Source organism: Hyperoodon ampullatus (genome assembly GCF_949752795.1).
Source record: "Hyperoodon ampullatus genome assembly, chromosome: 19".
Taxonomy (NCBI): Eukaryota; Metazoa; Chordata; class Mammalia; order Artiodactyla; family Ziphiidae; genus Hyperoodon; species Hyperoodon ampullatus.
In genome coordinates this window covers 14,952,010-14,973,094 of record NC_136932.1, presented here as the reverse complement: position 1 = coordinate 14,973,094, position 21,085 = coordinate 14,952,010, and the positions used below count along the sequence as shown (strand labels likewise).

The 21,085-nt window shown below is 44.5% G+C and overlaps 1 protein-coding gene across 2 annotated transcripts in view; it reads left to right on the top strand.

Annotated features, from left to right (window-relative positions):
• The window catches only part of RPTOR (regulatory associated protein of MTOR complex 1), a gene marked incomplete at its 5' end in the record, with an annotated part of 340,079 nt that overhangs the window by 187,953 nt on the left and 131,041 nt on the right, over positions 1 to 21,085 (top strand). For both annotated transcript variants that reach the window (XM_079725126.1, XM_079725125.1), the window contains one exon: positions 1,253 to 1,428. In XM_079725126.1, the coding sequence (XP_079581252.1) occupies positions 1,253 to 1,428 (176 nt within the window). The remainder of the gene's footprint in view (positions 1 to 1,252; positions 1,429 to 21,085) is intronic.

Here is a 21,085-nt window from a genome sequence, read left to right as displayed (position 1 = left end):
ATAAGCCGCAGACCCACACGGCACCCAGACCCGACATCTTTCCTAGCGTGTTGTCACAGCAGACCTGGAAACTAATTTCCTGTGTGGAGCAGGTTGCTTCACTGGTGCTATTTTAGATTGTAGAACTGGAGCCAAGGAAAGGATTAAAAGTGATTCTGCCTTCCCTTTTCTCTGTGCTTTAAAAAACCCACTCTGCTGATGGTTGTACAATATGAGTGTACCTGTCGCCACTGACCATACAAATAAAATGGGTAAGATGGTAACTTTTATATTATGTATATTTTGCCACAATAAAAAAACCCCTTCCTCTAGAAATAGCAGTTTTTATTTTTATTTAGTATTAAGTAAACTAGAATTTGATTTGTATTCTGGATTTACTATTCCTTCTATTAATAATCTGAAGAGGTTATTAATAGAAGTACAGCTTTTACTGCCTTCCATTTGAGAAGGTTTTATCAGCATTAATAATAACAACACTTTACATGTCGTAATCAATGTTAGGTATATATGAGTGAACACAGCTTTGTGTGTATTTAACTTACAAAGTTCACCCGAGGCTGCTGTTTGGAAAAGACCCTGCAGAGCACCCATGTTAGTGTCACAGGTGTGTGGTATAGATTCAGGAGGGTCTGGATGGGATGAGGGAGTGGAAAACGGCCCTCAGGTCAGGACCAGCTTCCCGTACTCATGACTAGGACTCGCCTGGTGACCGGCAGTTCACGTCATTTCTTGGGGTCTCTGTTTCCTCATTGTAGAAGATTTTTAAAATTGGAAAGAAAGCTTACCTCATGGGGATGTTGTAAAAAGCAAATGAAATAGCCAGTATGAAAGAGACACAATCATGCAGACGTAGGGGATTATTAGTAAGGAGCAAAACCCGAGACACATAAACATTCTTTTCAAGTTGGGAAACAAACGAGCAGCCATCAGTGATTAAAATTATCCCTTCCTGCCCCATCTGCCCTCCTCAATGCCATCATCACCTGAAACCCCAGCACCTGGTCTTCATGGAGCCCTGCCCCCTGGCGTTTATAACCCAGGAGTCCTTAAGTAACAAGTGATTTGAGGCTGGAGCGTGTGGTCGTCTCCAGGAGAGGATCCGGCAGCTGGGCCTCTCTCCGAAGGACTTGGCCAGGAACCCCCAAGTTTTAAGCCTCGGTTGATGGGTCCTTTCCTTCATGTCACATTTCCGGCTCAGTCTCCAGTTGTGCATGACAGTTAAGCTGCTCTCTTCCGTCCTGTCCCCCTGCAGGTCGCTGCTATTAACCCAAACCACCCACTGGCCCAGATGCCTTTGCCCCCGTCCATGAAGAACTGCATTCAGCTGGCAGCCTGTGAGGCCAACGAGCTGCTGCCCATGATCCCCGACCTTCCGGCCGACCTATTCACATCATGCCTCACCACCCCCATCAAAATCGCCCTGCGCTGGTAAGTGGTGCCCACCTCGACTCCCAGCAACCCCCCTGGGGTTTGCTGCAGGGACCCAAGGCATCTACCTGGGTCTTTTGGACTAAGTTACAGGCGTGAGCTCAGGACCCCAGGTGGACTCTGGGGTTTTCCTCTTGGGGTTCAGGATGCGCTGTCCCCTGGGTCAGGTGCGTGCGTGGTTTCCAGGAGCACCCTCTCCATTTCGTGGCTAACTGTGGCTGTGCCCTCAGATAGTACCAAGGTGGGTCATGCTGGAAAGTGGACTTTCTTTTGAAAAAAGAAAAGCCTTCATTAGTTATAGAATTCTTTGCTTGAGTTGAAGTAGAATCTTTCAGTTTATTCTCAGCAGCAAAAAAAATAATAATGATGATTTTTTTTCCTACCGCCACTCTTTTGAGAAGTTGAGAGCTCTTGCGAATATGACTGAGGAAATGTGTGGAATATTCCAAGACAGTAGGACCTGCATTTAAGACCCTCCATCACTGGCAGGACTCACAGTGGAATGTGTGTGCTTCTTGTCTCCAAATCCACTTTTCTCCCCTAGACCGTCTTGCTCTCTTTTAATATCTACTTTTCCCTTTTATATTTTGCTGGAACCCATATACAGGAAGGTAAGTAGCTCTTGGTGAGGCACAGGCGGGACGGTGCAGCCGCGTGGGTTCACTGGACTCTGTGGAGGCGCCTTCCTCCGTTTCCTGCCAGGGTGTCCTAACAGTGCAGAGGCACAGGGTCCTGCTTCCTTCCCCACAGCCCTGGAGAAAGTAGGGAGACAAGCAAGGACTCTGGGGGCAACGACACAGTGCTCAATCCCTCGGGAGGCCCCTCGGGTGACTACAGCCTGGGCGGGGGGTCCTGTGGTTGCCTTGAGCTGCTGGTTGGATGAGAACTTGAACTTGCAGCTTCACCTCTGTAGCAGCATCAGGTTGACCCACGGCACCTGGGTGAGGGCATCCACCTCCCACCCCAGCCCTCCCAAATCCCAGATGTGGATCCCCCCCAGGGAGAGACCTCTTCTAACATGCCTGATGCCTAAGGAGCTAGTGGAGGAGGTGTCCCCCAGCTGCCGAGCGCACCCCCCGACTCAGCCAACTCATACAGGGCCTGACCGGGGCCATTCCCCACTGCACCCCACAAAGCAGAGCACACGTGGCAAAAGCAGACTCCAAGGGAGAGAGCTGAGCTAGTCATCGTGCGAGGCAGGACTGTTGTCATCAAGCACAGTGCACGTGACGGGAGGTGAAGGGAGGAAGATGCTGGCTGGTAACAGAGTGAGACTACGACCTGGGGATGTTGAAAAGAACCACATAGAGATACAGGTGAGAGGACTATGGTGTTTGAAACAAAGGACACAGTGGACAGGATTCCTAGCGGGAGGGGTGGCTGCAGTCTGACTTAGCATGTTGGGAGATTACAGCGAGGGGCTAGGCACTGGGGAAGGTAGCAGGAGGAGAGAGACAGAAAACAGAAGAAAAGCAGGAGACATGGGGGAGATGGAAGCTCCCCCGTGGAGAGAGAAGGGGAACGTGGCAGAACTGGAAATACCTGAAGGTGATGTGGACACATTCTTCAGAACTGGAGAAAGCTCAAAGGGTCTGAGAGGCTAAGGCTGATGGGAAGGGAGGAGATTGGGGACCCAACCTCAGGGTGAGGCTGAGGCTGTGCAGCAGCCACACCCACACTGCCTCTGAGCATCACTCCTTTCTTCGTGGTTGCACTGCCCTTGACTGTAGGTCTTTTCGTTCTTTCATTTATAAGTGAGTTTTTCTGTTTAACTCTCTGTACTCTGTGATTGCTGTTAGAAAAGGTTTATGGTGCCATTTAATGTGACCTCAGGAAGATCTCTGATTCAGATGACTCAGGAAGTCGTTCATTTTATTCATCATCCAAGAAATAATTTACTAAATACCAACTGTGTACTTAAAGCCCATGGGTAAGCACTATAGGCGATACAAAGAAGCATATTGTCCTGAAAATTTTATGGTCTCGTTGAGGAGACAAGATGTGACCTGAAAATTCATTATCTAAATGGGTACTTCATGCCAGGCAAAGAAATCTGAACATTTCGGGCAATGCATGAGCAAGGACTAAATGGATCTGTGGCACCAAGGGCTATTTGTGTTTCCAGAGAACAGAGACATCCCTAAGGGCCAAGGGGATCAGGGAGGGCTTCTCGGAGGAGAGGAAAGTTGAGTCGGGGTCTGGGCAGACGGTGGGATTTGAAGGGGAGCAGAGAGCACCACAGGCAGGTGGCCCCCAGCGCAAGAAACCATCCCTGAGGAGCGAGAGTGGGTCAGTAGAGAGAGGACATTGTCCAGAGGGGTGAGGTGAGGTCGGAGTGTGGGCCGGCATCAAAGGGTGGGCCGCCTTGATGTTGGGCCAAGGACCTTGGCTCCTCCTAGGACTGGTGGGGGAAGGTGTTTATATGGAGAAATGACTTAAGAATAGTGTTTAAAGAAGATAATCCATGTAAGGATGGGGAGACCTTGGTCAAATGAGGCCTTTATCACAGCAGTGAGATCAGGATCCAAACTAAAGCAGGAAGGTGGAAATGGCCGTAGACCCTCGGCAGGAGGGCCCACAGACACACCCCAGAATCTGCGGTGCAACAGGCCTCATTCCCACTCATTTTCCTGCCCCTCCCTGTGGATTTCCTGCCCTTACTGCACCTGTGCACCCAGACTCCGGAACTGACGATGCACACCAGCTGTGCTCTGGGACCCTGGGCTGGGTGCTGCACCTGAGGGGGCTGTGAGTGGAGGGGTGGACTGGTGAGGGAAGAAGCAGGAAGAGCACAGACGGGGCCTCCTGCCCATGCCACTCCACACTCTGCTGCCAGCGCAGCGAGTTTATCTGTTTCTCCCCCATGTCTCCGGCCCTGTCGTCCTCCACCAGGGGTCAGAAGGACGTGGCGTCCCTTCACTGGCAGCTGTGGGTCCCTGCCCTCAGGTCAGGGGTCAGGCAGTAGGCTTTCACTCCACCATGATGCGATGCATTGTCTTGGTACCTACCTGAAATCCTTTTTGGAGTTAATATATAATTAAATTTTTAAAAAATAAGCATTTAGTAGGAAGCACAGTGAAAAATCAAACTAATACAGTTACCAGAGAATGGACTTTGAGGTCAGTACATCACGATTGTGGATGATGGTCATCAGATAAGCACTGCCTGGAATGATTAAGCAGAGTCCCAGGTGGGTGGATCTTTTACAATTAACCACTTTCTGCATACTGAGGGATTGAAATTAGATTGAACATAACATTTCACTGAGTGTCCTTAGCCTGTGAATGGCAGTAGACCATATTCATGGAAAGAATTGTCAAGGGAATTCTGTACTTCTTTGTAACAGCTGAGTTAAAAAAAAAAAAAGACACCAGCCTTTTTATACATGAAGAAAGGAGACAGTTTGCCAGATAGTATTAATACTTATATTTTTAGGGTTAAGTTTTTTTTTAAATTTAAAAGTCAGTTTAATGTTTTCCAGTGAAAAATGGGATATGCATTCTTTGTAGAAAATTTACTAAAAAGTAAAAAGGAGGAAAAAATTGTCCAAGATTTTACCATCATTACCACAATTAGTGTTAACTTTTTGGTTAAAAAGTCAGTCTTTTTTTCTGTGTATGTACATGTTTGCATTGATGTAATTAGACTAAATTTACAACTTCATATACTTAAACCTTAGCATAACAAACTTATTTATCCTTGACTATTAGAAACTCTTAGTAAATGTTATTTGTAGTGATTGCATAATATTTCACTGTACTGATGTTCTGTGTTATTCAACCAAGTATAGGGCTTTAGGTTTTATTATTCAGGTAAGCTCAGAGTAGCTCTAGAATAGGGGTCCATGGGCTTTTTCTGTGAAGGGTCAGATAGTAAATAGTTTAGGCTTTGTGAGCCCGAGGATCCCAGCTTTGTTGTCATAGCATGAAAGAGCCATAGAAAGTATGTAAACAAATGAGCATGACTGTATTCCAATAAAACTTTATTTATAAAAACAGGCAATGGGCTACATTTGGCCTGGGAACCATAGTTTGCCATCCCCTGCTTTCGAGAATGGAGCCAGGCTTTTACCTTCAAATGACTGCTGCACTTACCTGTTGGTCAGTGAACCCGAACAATAAATAACCTAGGAAAAACCTTTGCTCAGGAAGGTTCCTGTATAACTAAGAGGATGGTTTTAACAAAACTGCAGTCATGTAAGGCACAGTTGCTAAAGAAAGTTATATACCTTGTAAACAGAATACAGCCTTACGCTATATGTACAAAATATGTGTACATATATTTGCTGGCGAGTATGCTTATAAATCTTATTTGATGATGAAGTAGTTGTTGGAAGACATAATTCTCTGATTTTTGTTTCATTTTTGCCTCAATCTTATTTTCAGAAACTGATAATTTTAGTAATTCTGAAGTGAGCAATTACATTACTCTTCCTGTAAGTGATTTCCTTACTCACCATATACATCAATATAGGATAAGAATCCAAAATACGTTTTTTTCCTTAGGCTGTTTTCTACTTAGTAGATTGAGTGGCAGAATACCATCTTAAATTTATTATGGATATATTTGTGTGCTACTGAAATTATAACTCAGTGGTACTTAATTTGCTGTGGGACTTGCTGTAAAATAGATTGATGCCCATTGCATTGTGTGTCATGCAGTTGTATTGTCTGTTAATGAAAATGGCAGGCATCATTTTGGATTGAATAGAGGTCAAGAAACATGTTTCCTTCCTTTCAATTAAATTGAGTAATTTCAAGGAGTTTAAATGTTAATGGCATAGTATTACCGAAAATTTGCCAGCACAGAAAGCCTTGTCTTCATCTTTGCCCAGAGAGAGAGGCAGCTGCACAGACACCCCGCCCTGCAGCTGCACTGTGAGACCCTGCATTGTCCATCCATCCAGCTGGGCCCCGCGCTGTGTCCTGCTTGTCTCACTGCAGACGCTTGCTTTGCATTTTGTGACACTTCTGGCATTTGCTTTGTGTTTTGTCTTGAAGACTCAACCAAGAATCAGTCAGAATTACTTTTGGAAACATAAATTCTTGCTGGTGTTTGATACTGGGGTTAACCATTTATTCTCTGTACAGTTTTCTAAAATACAACTTCTCTGCTAGAGAGCAAACTTTCTGCCTACGCATTTAATCAGTGCTTTCCGTTTTGTAATCTTTTTCAGTTTCTTGTAAAAACTGAATTAAAATGAAGTATCTTATGTTTGAAGGCAGGCGATCTAGACACATTAGTGAATGAAATTGTCTTACCAGTTTACTTTGTAGTAATGTCACACTTTGCGTCATAAACCTTGGTGGTAGTAAACTTAATTTGGGATTTATTTAAATGGTTTTCTTATCTGGAGGCCCTCACAATGTGGCCGTAACTGTTATCTGGTCCTGCTCCGTAAACCCCAGGACAGTTTCAGGTAATTTCCAGTCTTTCAGGTTATGTAATTTGTCATGTGCTCACTCTGAGGAAACTATTTTTTCTCCCCAAACTAGACGATGTACTCTCAGTGTTCCTGTCTCTGACATACACGCAATTGAGATGAATATCATAATGTATTTTAATAGAGCTCCTTTAAAAAAAAGTTGACATGCGGAAACCTGATTTATGCTGCTAAGAAATGAACTGAACCAGACAGAATGGCACAGGCTGCTGACTCCTTCCCCTGAGCCCAGTCCTCGGGCTGCCATAGGGGAGTAAGATTGATGGGTCCTACAGTGAGTCCACTCAGCGAGTCAGAAATGGTGTGGAGCCCTTGGGGATGGTTGAGACTGTTGGGGTGGGGAGTGGAACAGGTGAGGACCAGAAGGTGCAGCTGAGGGAAGGCCGAGGGTGGACCCTCTGGTGTGCACATTACTCTTTCCATCATTGCCCTGGACAGTGCAGCTTGCCTTGCTGTATCTGGAGCTTGGAAGGAAGGAAGGGAGGGAGGGAGGGAGGGAGGGAGGGAGGGAGGAGGGAAGGAAGGAGGGAAAGTAGGAAAGAAAGAAGGTGTACCACCTCTCCTTTGTAGAAAAAGCTACACCTGTAAAAATCAGAAGCACTACACCACAGAAAAATAATTCAGAGTGAGGATAAACATACCCAAAGTGATAAGAGAGAATATTGGAAATAGGAAGAAGAAGTAAGAAAGATTAGTTGGAGGTATGCATCATGAAAAATACAATTGACGGGGCTTCCCTGGTGGCGCAGTGGTTGAGAGTCCGCCTGCCGATGCAGGGGACACGGGTTCGTGCCCCAGCCTGGGAAGATCCCACATGCCGTGGAGCAGCTGGGCCCGTGAGCTATGGCCACTGAGCCTGCGCGTCCGGAGCCTGTGCTCCGCAACAGGAGAGGCCACAGCAGTGAGAGGCCTACGTACTGCAAAAAAAAAAGTCCAATTGACGAAGTAAAGAATTTACGAGGTGGATTGAAAGGCAGCATTATGGGTATAACCAAAGGGCAAATTAGAGAGCTGGAAGGCTGGGTTGATTAATTCCCACCAAAGAGGTAGAGATGGAAAGAATGAGAGACCAGAAAGATAGAATTAAAGTTTGAATATCTGAGATATTGATCATGAAAAATAAGTCTAGGTTTAGGCCTCACTATGTTAGAGGTACCCACCAAAAGAATGAAAATAGAATATATTATGTTCACAGGAGGAGAGAGGATTTCTTCTCTCCAAAAGAAGGTAGAAAAAGAAACAAGAAAAGCATGGTAAATAGAAAATGTGAAATAAGATGGCTGAAATAAGTTTTGAAATGTAAGTGATTATCTAATTGTTAGTGAGTTGAATTCACCTCTCAAAGGGCAGTGATTCTCATGTTGGATAAAAATCATCATGATATAGCATGTATCACAGGATACATGTTAAAAACAAAATATTTGAAAGGTTGAAAATCAAAGGATGAAAGAGGAGAAATATGGAAACCAAAAGAAGGCTGGAGTGACAATTTTAATATGCATCAAAGAAAAATCTGAGATTAAAAAATATTGAAAGGATAAAGAAAACTTTTAATGTGGTAAGAAGAGCAAACGATCAGGAAGATACACTGATCATGGCTCTCTATGCATCAAACAATATGGCCTTGAAATATGTAAGATGGGAACCAAAAGGACTCTGGGTAGAAACGGATACACCAGGAACATAGGTACTGAGACCAAAAAACTTTTACATAAAAAGTAAGAAAAATAGTTTAGATTTTAATAGCAGGACTAATTAGCTAGGTCTAATGTAGGCATATAGGACCATGTACCAAACAAGCACAGAATACACATTACTTTTGAGCATAGGTGGACCATTCACAGCAAATAAACAAAAAAAACTGTGTACCAGGTTCCAAAGGAAGCTTTAATAATCCCAAAGAATTGATACCATATAAACTCTATTCTCAGACCACCATACAATAGAGCTGGAGCTCAGTAATGAAAGGGTAGCTTTTAAAATGTCTGAAAACTAAAAATCTTACTCTTTTTTTTTTTTTTTTTTTTTTTGCGGTACGCGGGCCTCTCACTGTTGTGGCCTCTCCCGTTGCGGAGCACAGGCTCTGGACGCGCAGGCTCAGCGGCCATGGCTCACGGGCCCAGCCGCTCCGCGGCATATGGGATCCTCCCAGACCGGGGCACGAACCCGTATCCCCTGCATCAGCAGGCGGACTCTCAACCACTGCGCCACCAGGGAGGCCCTAAAAATCTTACTCTTAAAAAATGAAGTCCTTAAAGAGGAAATACTTTTAAAAAATTATGAAATACTCAAAGCTGAGTAACAGTGAGAGCACAACTTTTCATGTCTGTGGGATGTAGCTAAAGCAGAAAACAAAGATTAAAAAATAAAAGAAAAATCAAATGTTCACCTTAAGGAGCCTGGGGAAAATGCAGTAAGCAAAAAGGAATATGAAGAAAGGCAGGCCTGAAGATGAAGGCAGCCCTGAGCTGTTCATAGTGTCTCCACATCCAGAGCACCTCTGGGTAGTTTCTCCAGAATTCTCCCAGCAAGGAGGAGCAGCCCTAGGGCTCTACCACTCTTTATATAAATTCTGGACCAGCACTCTCATCCTCAGCTCCTCCTTCAAGTGAGTCCGGTACCTCAGTTTTCATTCTTTCTGAGATTCTGCATTATGAGGGTGCTTACTTCTTTTTGGCTTTTTCCCTTTGAGGTTTAAGGCTTCCATTCTCTCTCTGCTTAGTCACCACAACTTGCCCAACTCTTAATTGGTTGAAATTTTAAATTATGGTAATAAAAGTAGCTCAATCTTGTTGAGCATTATGCTGTGCCATTACATGAATTAACCCATTCAGCCCCTGCAGGAAGCCTGTGTAGCATGGCCTGCCTTCAGCCCTGCTTTCAGGAGGAGGGGATTGAGGCTGCATGGTCGTGACTGGTAGAGCCAGGATTCAAACCCTGTCCTGACCCCAGCGCTGACACTTGAGACTGTCTGTCTGATGACTGGCTTCTCCCATTTGCTGTATTTTCTCCCTGGTACTCTTTGTCCATGTCTTACTCTTTTTCTTCCTCTTTGGAGGGAGTTGAGATCCATGTGCATGTTTAATCCAGCATATTTAAGTGGAGTCATGGGCATTTACTTAACTTGGTAAAGGCTGTACAGGGCTTTTCAGCAATATGCTTAGTGGAGAAACTTGAGATGCCCTCCCTTTGACATTGGGAATAAAGCAAGGGTTCTCTCTGGCGCTACTTCAGTATTAGAAGTCCTGGTCATCAGTAAGACAAGATACAGTATTTGTAATTATCTCTGTGCATTATGGATCATCTTTCATATTTCATTGATTCTAGGATGTACATTTTCACATCTGAACATATCTGAGATCCAGTACCATCTTTTGATAAATAATGTGCCTGTTTAGTTGGCAGCACTTTTTCTTTCTTAGTGTACATAGGAATGCTTAGAAAAGCCCACGTCAAGGTGTGTGCTATAACCTTTCTCATGGCACTGTTTGTGAAATAACTGACTCAGGGTTTATCACTAGGGATCATGGGTAAAATATCATGTTTGCAAGAGGTAAAGTTACTGAACTCGGTTACACGTACCAAAAATAATCTCAAAATTGTAATGGTGTTTATAGATTTTAATTAGGAAAGTCTAAAATTTATGGTCTAAGCTTTCTCTGTAAGACCAGAAAAAGAGAAGCACATCAAACCCTAAGTATGTAGAAGAAAGGAATAAGAAAACAGCAAAAATAAATGAAATAGAAAATGCATCAGAGAAATATACAAAACCCATGAAAATAGATGATAGTTTTTGAAAAGTTCAATAAAATTTTTAAACTCTAGCTAGAATGGTCAAGAAAAACAGAAAGAAGATATAAATCCCCTATTTCAGAAATGAGGGAGCATCACCACAGATCCAACAGACATTAAAAGGATAGTAAGGGAATCCTTTTAAGTATGAAGGACTTGGTGCCAATAAATTCTGTGTCTTAGGTGAACTGGATGAATTTCGTGAAAGACAGAATACTAAACCTGACACAAAAAGAAAAAGAAAATATGGATAGTTTATATTTCATAAAGAAGCTGAATTCCCTAGTTAAAAGCCTCACAAAGAAAACTCCAAGCCCAGATATCTTTGCTAATGAATTCTAGCAAACATTTAAGAAAGAAATAATACCAACACTTATACAAACTCTTTCAGAAAATAGAGGAAGGGGGAACATTTCCCATCCCATTCTAATAGGCTAACTTTATCTTAAAAATCAAAGTCAGACAAAGACTCTGCAAGGGGGTGGGGGAAGCTACAGGTCAAGATCTCTCATGAACACCAGTATAAAAATTATTTGTGGGCTTCCCTGGTGGCGCAGTGGTTGAGAGTCCGCCTGCCGATGCAGGGGACGCGGGTTCGTGCCCCGGTCTGGGAGGATCCCACATGCCGCGGAGCGGCTGGGCCCGTGAGCCATGGCTGCTGAGCCTGCGCGTCCGGAGCCTGTGCTCCGCAACGGGAGAGGCCACAACAGTGAGAGGCCCGTGTACTGCAAAAAAAAAAAAAAATTATTTGTTTTTCTTTATTTTATTTGTTTAAAACAATTAAAAAAAAAATTTTGGCTGTGCCACACAATATGCAGGATGTTAGCTCCCCGACCAGGGGTCAAACCTGCTCCGCCTGCAGTGGAAGCACAGAGTCTTAACCACTGGACCACCAGGGAAGTTCCAACAGGTATAAAAATTCTTAACAAAATGTTAGCAAATGAAGCCCAGCCATATAGAGAGACGATAAAGTATTATGATCAAGTAAGGCTTACCTTAGGAGTGCAAGGCTTAATGTGAAAATCAATCAGTGTAATTCATTGCATTAGCAGAATAAAGGGGAAAACTTATGTGATTATTTTAATAGGTACATAAAAAGAATATGACAAAATTCAGCACGGTTTTTTGACAAACTGATTCAGCAAACTGTAAATAGAAGAGAACATTCTCAAGCTCATAAAAGGCATCTAAGAAAAACTTACAGCTAACATTGTAGTTGAAATGGTGAAAGACACTTTCCCCAGAAGACTGGAAACAAGGCAAAGATGTTCATTCTCACCATTCCTTTCAACATTGTACTGGAAGTCATAGTGCAATAAGCTAGAAAAGAATAAAATGACATGCAGACTGGCAAAGAAGTTAAAATCTCTTCATAGACAACATGATTATCTACATAGAAAATCATGAGAAGTCTACGAAAAAGTCACTGGAACTAATGCATTTTAGCAAGGTTCCAAGATATAAGATCAATACCCCCAAATCAGCTACATTTCTATAAAGTAAAAACTAATAGTTGGAAATTGAAAAATTTTTTAAATATATACTATTAGCTATGGCATCAAAATTCTGGAATACTTGGGAGTGATGTAACAAAATATATGCAAGATCTGTGCACAAAAACTATGAAACATTGCAGAGAGAAAGACCTAAATAAATGGAGAATTATACTGTGCCTATGGAGTAGAAGACTCAATATTTTAAAACGTTTAATCTACCCAGGTTGATCTATAGATGCAGTGCAATATCCCAGTCAAAATGACACCTTTTTTTTTTTGGAAATTGATGTTGATTTTACAGTTTATATAGAAATGCAAAGAGTCTAGCCAAAACAATTTTGAAAAACAGGCATGTGGTTCATTTCAAGATTTAATGTATACATATAGCTGATTCACTTTGTTATACAGCAGCAACTAACACAACAATGTAAAGCAATTATACTCCAATAAAGATGTTAAAAAAAAAAAAAGAAAGAAATGTGTGTGAACAAACAACTCATGAAACGGGAACTTGAAGTGGCTATTAAAATTTTTGGGAAAAAAAAAGATTTAATGTAAAGCTACAGTAATCAAGACTGTGGTATTGGTATAAGGATAGCCATGTAGATTAATGGAACAGAGTATGGAGTATGGAGCAGAATTAGACCCCCACATATATGATCAATTGATTTTGGACAGAGGTACCAGATAATTCAGTGGAGAAGGGACTGTCTTTTCAACAAATGGTGCTGGAACAACTGGCTATCCATTTGGGAGAAACAAAAGTAAAATCAAAACCCCAGCCCTTATTTTACACTAAGCAGAAAAATTAATTTCTGATCGTCTATATATAAAAGACAAAACTATAAAACTTATAGATGAAAACATAGGAGAAAGTGTTCATGATTTCTTACATGTAACATAAGTAGTACAAATCATTAAAAATTGATATATTGAGGTTCATCAAAATAAAAACATCTGTTCTTTGATAGATACTGTTAAGAAAATAAAAAGACAAGCCACAAACTAGTTGAAAAGATTTACAATACATGTATCTGAGAATATATAAAGAACTGTATCTAGAATATGTAAAGAACTGTAAAAACTCAATCATAAGAAGACAACCCAAATTTTAAATAAATGGCCAAATGATTGGAATAGACACTTGACAAAAAGAGAGGAAGAACCGACAGACCCACGAAAGGTGCTCGTGTGTTGGCCAGAATGTGGAGTAACTGGAACGCTCATACATTGCTATGGGGATGAAAATAGCACAGCCACTTTAGAAAACAGTTTAGCCATTTTTAATAACTTTAAATACACACATAGCATACAACTCACTTATTCTCCTATGTATTTACCCAGGAGGAATGAAAACATGTGTCCACACTAAAATGTGCAATGAATGGTCATAGCTGTGTTCATGGTGTCCAAAACCTGGAAACAATCCAGAGAGATGTTCATCCATGGGTGAATGGACCAAATTTTGGGACATACACTTAGTCTGTTACTGCTTACCAATAAAAAGGAACAAGCTATCGATATAACATGAATGAGTCACTGCTTGAAAGAAGATAAACACAAAACAGTACATAGTTTATCATTTTGTGAAGTTCTCAGAGTGAACTACAACAAGAGAAAGCAGATCTGGGCTTGCTGGAGCCAGATACAGGGATTAGATGGACAGCGCTTCTGGGGGGTGGAAATGTCCTGTGTGGGAATTGTGGTGGTTGGTTGCACAGACATAACACATTTGTCAAATACTTCAAATTATAATCTGAAATGGGTGCATTTTATTATATGCAAATTGTACCTCATTAAAGTTGATGTAAATGTTTTAAAATGCATAATATTGGGTGAAAAAATAATCCTTTTTTGTAAACTAAACGCAAAGAATATAGTATAAACAAGTTTGCACATATACTTGAAATACGGAAGGGCATACATTAAATAGATGTGAGTGCCTATGGGGTATTGAGGCAGGCTGGGGATGTAGGAAAGAAAACGGCAAAACAAAAGAGAAGGCTCACCCACGGTGATGATGTGTTCCACTAACTCGGGACTGTGAACAGCCTTCTGGACACCTAACATCTTAGAAAGTCACATATATGAAACGGACTAGACAGACCACCCTTTGCAAGATACCAGGATTTTTTTTTTTTTTTCGGTACGCGGGCCTCTTACTGTTGTGGCCTCTCCCGTTGCGGAGCACAGGCTCCGGATGCACAGGCTCAGTGGCCATGGCTCACGGGCCCAGCCGCTCCGCGGCATATGGGATCCTCCCGGACCCGGGCACGAACCCATATCCCCTGCATCGGCAGGCGGACTCTCAACCACTGCGCCACCAGGGAGGCCCAAGATACCAGGATTTTAAAATCATGTCTCCTTTTATTTCTTTTAAATATCAGGTGTCAGTGTTGTCCCAAGGCTCAATGTAATCAATAATGGTAAAAGGCTAAGAAATATAATGTTTACAGAGTTACTGTCTAAATATTGACCAATTTGACCAAATTTTAGGCACATAGGGCCTTTTGAAAACCATCTTATTTCCCTGAGAAAAAGTATTAAGTGAATTTTTTTTAAAGGGCAGGTTACCTTTTTATTATTGTTCACGTTTGGGTTTATTTATCTTCTAGTAATTTGCTGTTGGCTCATATTCTCCCTTCTCCTCCAGTGTTTACCTAACAAGAGTACGTGGAATGTATTATCTCAAACGGATCTCACTAGGCAGTTCAGTGAGTCCAAGAGTCTTTGGTGAGAGTTTGAACGAATCAGTATGTAATGTGTGTGGAAGACTCTAGGGGAGCAAGCGTGAACAGAATATTCTTTTAACATAACAGGAGTGTTCAGAAGAGAATAAAGATTATATGCAGTTCAGCTCACAGTGGGACTCTTACAGCCACCGAGTTATTAATATAGTTACAGGAAGTCAACTTTGGGTGAAATGATGCTTATAAAATTGTGTTCTGCCCCCGCCGGCCAGCCTCCCTCCCTCCCGGTCCTCCTCGTGATCGTCGGCCAATGGAAGCAAAGTCGTTTGTCCTCTGCTGTTTTGATACCATCATCACTATGTTCCAAATTAGTTTTAATCCCTGTTTGAAATCATAAGTGCAGAGCAACTGATTATATCACTTTTTATAAAACAATTACCTGTTAACTATTTATTTGCTTATTTGTATCTTCTCCTTAAACTTCTGGGCATTTTAACGGTACTTTGACTTCTTATCTGATTTGTGTGCCTTCAGAGACTGTTAATGTATACAGCTGCATACTTGACAGCACACTTTCATGACCCTTATGGACATAAAAAAGCAATCCTTTGATTGGTGCTAAACTAGGCGGTATATTGCATGAACCAATTTCATTCTCTTTTTACTTTTGCTGAGATGGAATTGATGGTTCCTCTTAAATAACATCACGTTTTGAATACCAGAACAGTGTGACCAGGTAAAACCCATGCAGATGGTAGAATAGTGACCCCATCAGCATCTAAAATAGTGTAAATTAAGCCATGAGATGTCAGCCTCTTCTTTGTTTTTGTTTGTTTGTTTGTTTTTGTTTTTGGTACGTGGGCCTCTCACTGTTGTGGCCTCTCCCATTGCGGAGCACAGGCTCCGGACGCGCAGGCTCAGCGGCCATGGCTCACGGGCCCAGCCGCTCCGCGGCATGTGGGATCTTCCCAGACCAGGGCACGAACCCACGTCCCCTGCATCGGCAGGCGGACTCTCAACCACTGCGCCACCAGGAAAGCCCTTCTTTGTTTTTTTTTACTTCTTTATTTTACACACTTTATTCTGAGCGTTTAAACTGGATGCAGAGGCCATGTTAAGACACTGAGACTGGGCGTTAAACCTTGTTCTAGTGTTAACTGTTGTCACCATGGTCATCAGAACAGCTTGTTTGCTTATCCTGAGATGGAATGGACTTGTGAAATAACTTCTTTTGAATATGTGTTCTGTTCTGTTCAGTCAGCCTTATTATAAGTACTAAAATTATAAAGATCTGTGAGACAAAGTCTGCTAAAGAGACACTTTTTATCAATGCTGCTCTTGGGGATGGAGAAGAGGATGAGGAGATTCCTCTGCTCACCGTGGAGGCAGCCAGCATCTTGCTGGGGGGGTCATTGGTCCTGACCTCCTGTGACAAGTAAAGTCTGGCTCAAGAGAGGAAGAAGAGGCGCCTGAGCAGTCACCGCCGGGCCATGTCTGGGTGATGGCAGAGCGTCCGGTGTGGCAGGGGCCCTGAGGACAGAGGGGAGGCAGGTGACCATGAAGTGGGAAGAGGGTGGAGCCATGGATGTGCAGCTTGAAGGTGGGCTGTTCCGTAGGACCTTGTTCCAGGGGTATGGTGCTGGGTCTGGGGTCCCGTCTCCAGAGCCAGTGAGACAGGTTGATCTCTCCCCTCCAGGAGTGTGACGGCTGATTCAGGAGACGTGTGCGTGGATTAGTAATAGAGTGACTCGGGTGCTGCTCGAAATGGGCACACGGAGACGTAGACCCACACCCGACAGGGCAGCTTCCCCAGGTGGGCGAGACCTGGAGGCGGCCATAGCAGTGGCCCTCTGGTGGGCTTGGGTGAGCTCAGGACACCTGGGTGCTCCCAGCTGGCCTCTCCCCAGCCCCACCCACCACCTCAGTGGAGGACAGCAGGATTTGTGGATGTGACTCATAAAGGCGTTTCAGGGCCTTCTGATAACCCCCTCCTACTAAAAAAAAAAAACAAAAACAAAAAGGAAGACCGAGGTAAACAAATGGGACTGGAATGGAGAGGTGGCTTTCCAGGTGGAGGAGATCTGAGGGCCTGGAGGGAAGGAAGAGGCGGGAGCTGGACTCTGTTGGGTGGGGCGGGCGGGTTCTTTGCTGTCTGGTGGAGGGTCTGTGGTTGTTGTCACTTTGTTTTGAGCACGGCACGTGAGGCTTGAACAGGTGCATGAGATGAGAGGAAAGCTCATCCCAGGGGAGTTGTTTCACTGGGGTCCATCACCATGGTTTGGATGCAGTTGAGGTTACTCATAGAGAATGTAAGCCGAAAGGAGGGCCAAGAACACAGCACCAGGTTCTGCGAGTCCTAATGTAGGAAGGAAGTTGGCCAGAGGGAGTTATCGGAGGCGCAGAGCAGAGAGGGCAGCCAGAACCCCACATCCCTCTGAGGACCCTTCAGGGTTGAGGATTGGGAGAGGCCTTGAAATTGACAGTTAGGAAGTCCTCAGTCACCTCGGGCAGTTCTAGAGCCACTGAAGTGGCAGCCAGAAGGCACGGGGCTACCCTGAGAAAGGGGAGGCAACACAGGCATAAACTATGTTAAGGAAGTGAGGGGTAAAGGGGCAGAGGACCAGTTGCTCTTTTGAGGGGAAAATGGAAGGAAACTTAAGGAAAGAGGTTGTTGGCTTTAAGTTAGTTGCTTTTTTAGTGTTCTTGTTTTTAATAGGCAAACATTTGTAGACTGGAAGGTAGGTATCTTTTAGAGAGGAAGCAATTGAGGCGGGCTGAGGCTGCCCCCTTCCTAGCAGAGGGGTTCATCTGCTTCTTGAAGCCATGAGGGCAGGTTTGGAAGAATCTCAGTGGAGGGTACCGTCCCAAGGTTACTGACGTGACACCTAAACCAGAGCCCAGGAGTACAAGTAGGTAAAAACAGCGAGCACGACTCAGTGAACACCCTCGTGGTGTGATTTCCAAGCTTCCTGCCTGGCTTGGGAGTCCAAGGACAGATTGTGTATCAGACATTGTAAGGAGAACACAATTTACATTTAAAAGATAATTGGAAGATCAACCTGAATTCACTCATTTGCTGCCAGAATACCAGGAATTGGCTCGGTTTCTCAGCAGAGCTCCTCCTCACCCCCGCCCCCTGGGAACTGTTTTTCTGGTGGATTCAATACCGTGAGAGTATGGAGAAGCCAATAGAATGTCTGGGCTTCCTTCCCTGCACCTGACCTGGTGTTGCCAGGCTCTGGTCTGCAGAGGAAACTTGCTTTGGCCTGGTGCCTCTGCTTGTTCCCCGCACAGTCCTCAGACCAGCAATGTTATCATCATGTCCACCTGCCTCTAAGTTAATGGGCACAGGCTCATGGTTCATAAAGCAGCTGGAATATCTGGTACTTATCGGGGTACTTAATTGACAAATGTCTTACAAGAATTAAAATCATGTCGGAGCTATTAATGTTCAGAAACATATTTGGGTGTTTTCTTTTCCTTGAGTATAAGTGGAGACATGAGTGCAGAAAAGCATGTAGGGAGAGCTTAGGTGTTAGAAGGGACAGGAGAGGATGGGGGTGGGGGGTACAAAGTCAGTCCAACCTCAAATATGAGACCTAAAAAGCAGGGAGATTTAAATTCTGAGGAAGACAACTGCATAGACTGAAGCCCAAGACTAGACTTGGGCGGCTGGCATGCCAGCCATGGTCCAGGCAGGAAGGAGAGACTTGGCTATAGTATTCCTGCAAGGCTGTTGGCCTTTGTTAATGAGCACAGGTTGGACCAAAACTGGACCTGAGATGTGCACACTTCTCATTTGTTTGATGTTTAAGCTACTTCTCTGTTGCCTCTATTTTACCTGTTAGACAGGGATGTGCAGGCACTTCTGTCAGTTCTCTCCTGAGCCAATGGCTGGACCACTCACCCTGCCTGCTGGCTCCCACTCCACCTGTGGCCTCCCCCGCACAGCTGGGGGAGTCTCTCTTTATAGGCTTTCATCTTACTACTTGTTCCCTCTTTCCTTCCTGTTTTCACTGCTTGCGTTTGAGACGATGCATTGAATTGTCTAGAGGAGCACAGTGGTACGTCATTTTTGAGTTTGGGTCCGGTGGCCTTCGCCCCCGTGGGAATGTTGTGGCACATGGCTGCAGAGGTGCGCTCTCACACTTGGCCACGTAACTGGCTGGGTAGTTTCAGAACCTTCTGAACCTCAGCTCTCTCCCCTGAAGTAGGAATAATATTAGCAAATGAAGAAGCTGTCTGGACACAGAAGGTACTTCATAAATGACATTGTCCCTATCTTAATCTTCCTGGAATCCCTGGAGATGCTGCCGGGTGGACCAGCAGATGGAGGAGTCATGGTTCGGCTCACAGCTTCTGCCCTAAAACACCAAACCTGTTGCCTCTTTTCCATGTCGTGTTCTTCTTCCCAGGAGTCATTTAGGAGTTCAACCTGGAAACTGAGTCAGAGAATGCGAATTTTTTTAACAGGAAGAACTTCCCACGTTTAAAACACCTTGGGCTTATTACAGAGACTCCTTGTGGCTGTTTTGTTTGTTTTTTTTGTTTGTTTTGCGGTACGTGGGCCTCTCACTGTTGTGGCCCCTCCCGTCGCAGAGCACAGGCTCCGGACAAGCAGGCTCAGCGGCCATGGCTCACGGGCCCAGCCGCTCCGTGGCACGTGGGATCTTCCCGGACCGGGGCACGAACCCATGTCCCCTGCATCGGCAGGCAGACTCTCAACCACTGCGCCACCAGGGAAACCCCTTGTGGCTGTTTTTAAGCATGGGTTTTGCCGTGCTATTGTCAGGCGGGAGGTGAGCTGCAGCTGAGAAGCGCCCGTTCTCTCCGGGGTTGGAGTGCGGCCTCACGCGCGATGGGAGCCTGGTGACAGAATCTGAACTGACCAGGCGTGCACAACACTGAATTCACTGCTGACTGAATTTCTAAGCCAGCCTCCGGCTCTCAGGAGTCTCCTTGCAGGGAGAAGTCTACTGGATACATAGGAAAGAAGAGAAATGAACGTCTGCATTATTCCAGTTAAGTGTCTGTAACTCGCTGGAGGGGTTTGTTTGTATCTTTTGATCGCGGAAGGAGCGTGACACTGCACAGCTCATCTTGGTCTCCCATCCTGCTTAAAATTCCTTCCAGCCGATTTCTTCTCTCACTTGTATCTGGAGAAGAATCAGGGCTTGGCTTGGGGCCACCAGACGTGCTGGGACTTCAGAGTTCTGCAGTGACATCAGCTTCAGTCCCCTGTAATAGGGACTGACTGATTCTAAAATGATCCACGCAGGTCGCTGTGTAGCTCACGAGCACTGCTGCTCTCAGCGTATCATGGGCTTATGTTTTTAAATAGGGTCAGCTCTTTTGAAGTTGTCACTTGAATGGTTAAGTGGTATGGAATTTGGTGCTGCAGCGCCTGCCCTCCTCATTCACTGGGGCAGGGGTGGCCTCGGTTCGCCTGTATTTCCTCCATCCTTGTGCACATGGGCATGAATTGACCCCCAGAGTGAACTTTTGGATGTAGAGGAAAGATTGGGGGTCAAGGACATAGCTTCTTAATACAGAAAGGGCACATCAGGCAGCAAGAAAAATATAATAAGAATAAATACGGTGGAAGATTGTAATTTAAGTGGTGTTTGGCTCTTTAGTTTAAAAGAATCACTTAATTTTTTTTTTTTGTGGTACGCGGGCCTCTCACTGTTGTGGCCTCTCCCGTTGCGGAGCACAGGCTCCAGACGCACAGGCTCAGCGGCCATGGCTCACGGGCCTAGCCACTCTGCGGCATGTGGGATCTTCCCAGACCGGGGCACGAACCCGTGTCCCCTGCATCGGCAGGCGGACTCTCAACCACTGCGCCACCAGGGAAGCCCAGAATCACTTAATTTTTACATAAATTTAACTTTCTGGGTCTGCCACGAGGCCATCCTATATCCTAGACAAGGACAGATGAGGGCCCAGCTGCTGTGTGTGAGAGTAAACAGGTGTGTTTACTGGGAAACACTCCCTTCAGCCATTTGGCCCTGTTTTCCCGTTATACTAGAAAACCTCGGTTCCCAGGGGACAGCAGCCTCCGCCACCACCTCTCAACCATTCCTCAGCACTGCCAGCACATGAAGACGCCTACTAAATCAGAACTGTGCAGCAGGGCTCACAGGGGGGTTCCCTGGGTGAGAGGATTGGGGTTCTGTGTGTCCCATGTGAAATTCTTGTTTTCTGTGGCCGCCCCTTCCTGACTGCCGGCTCTCTCC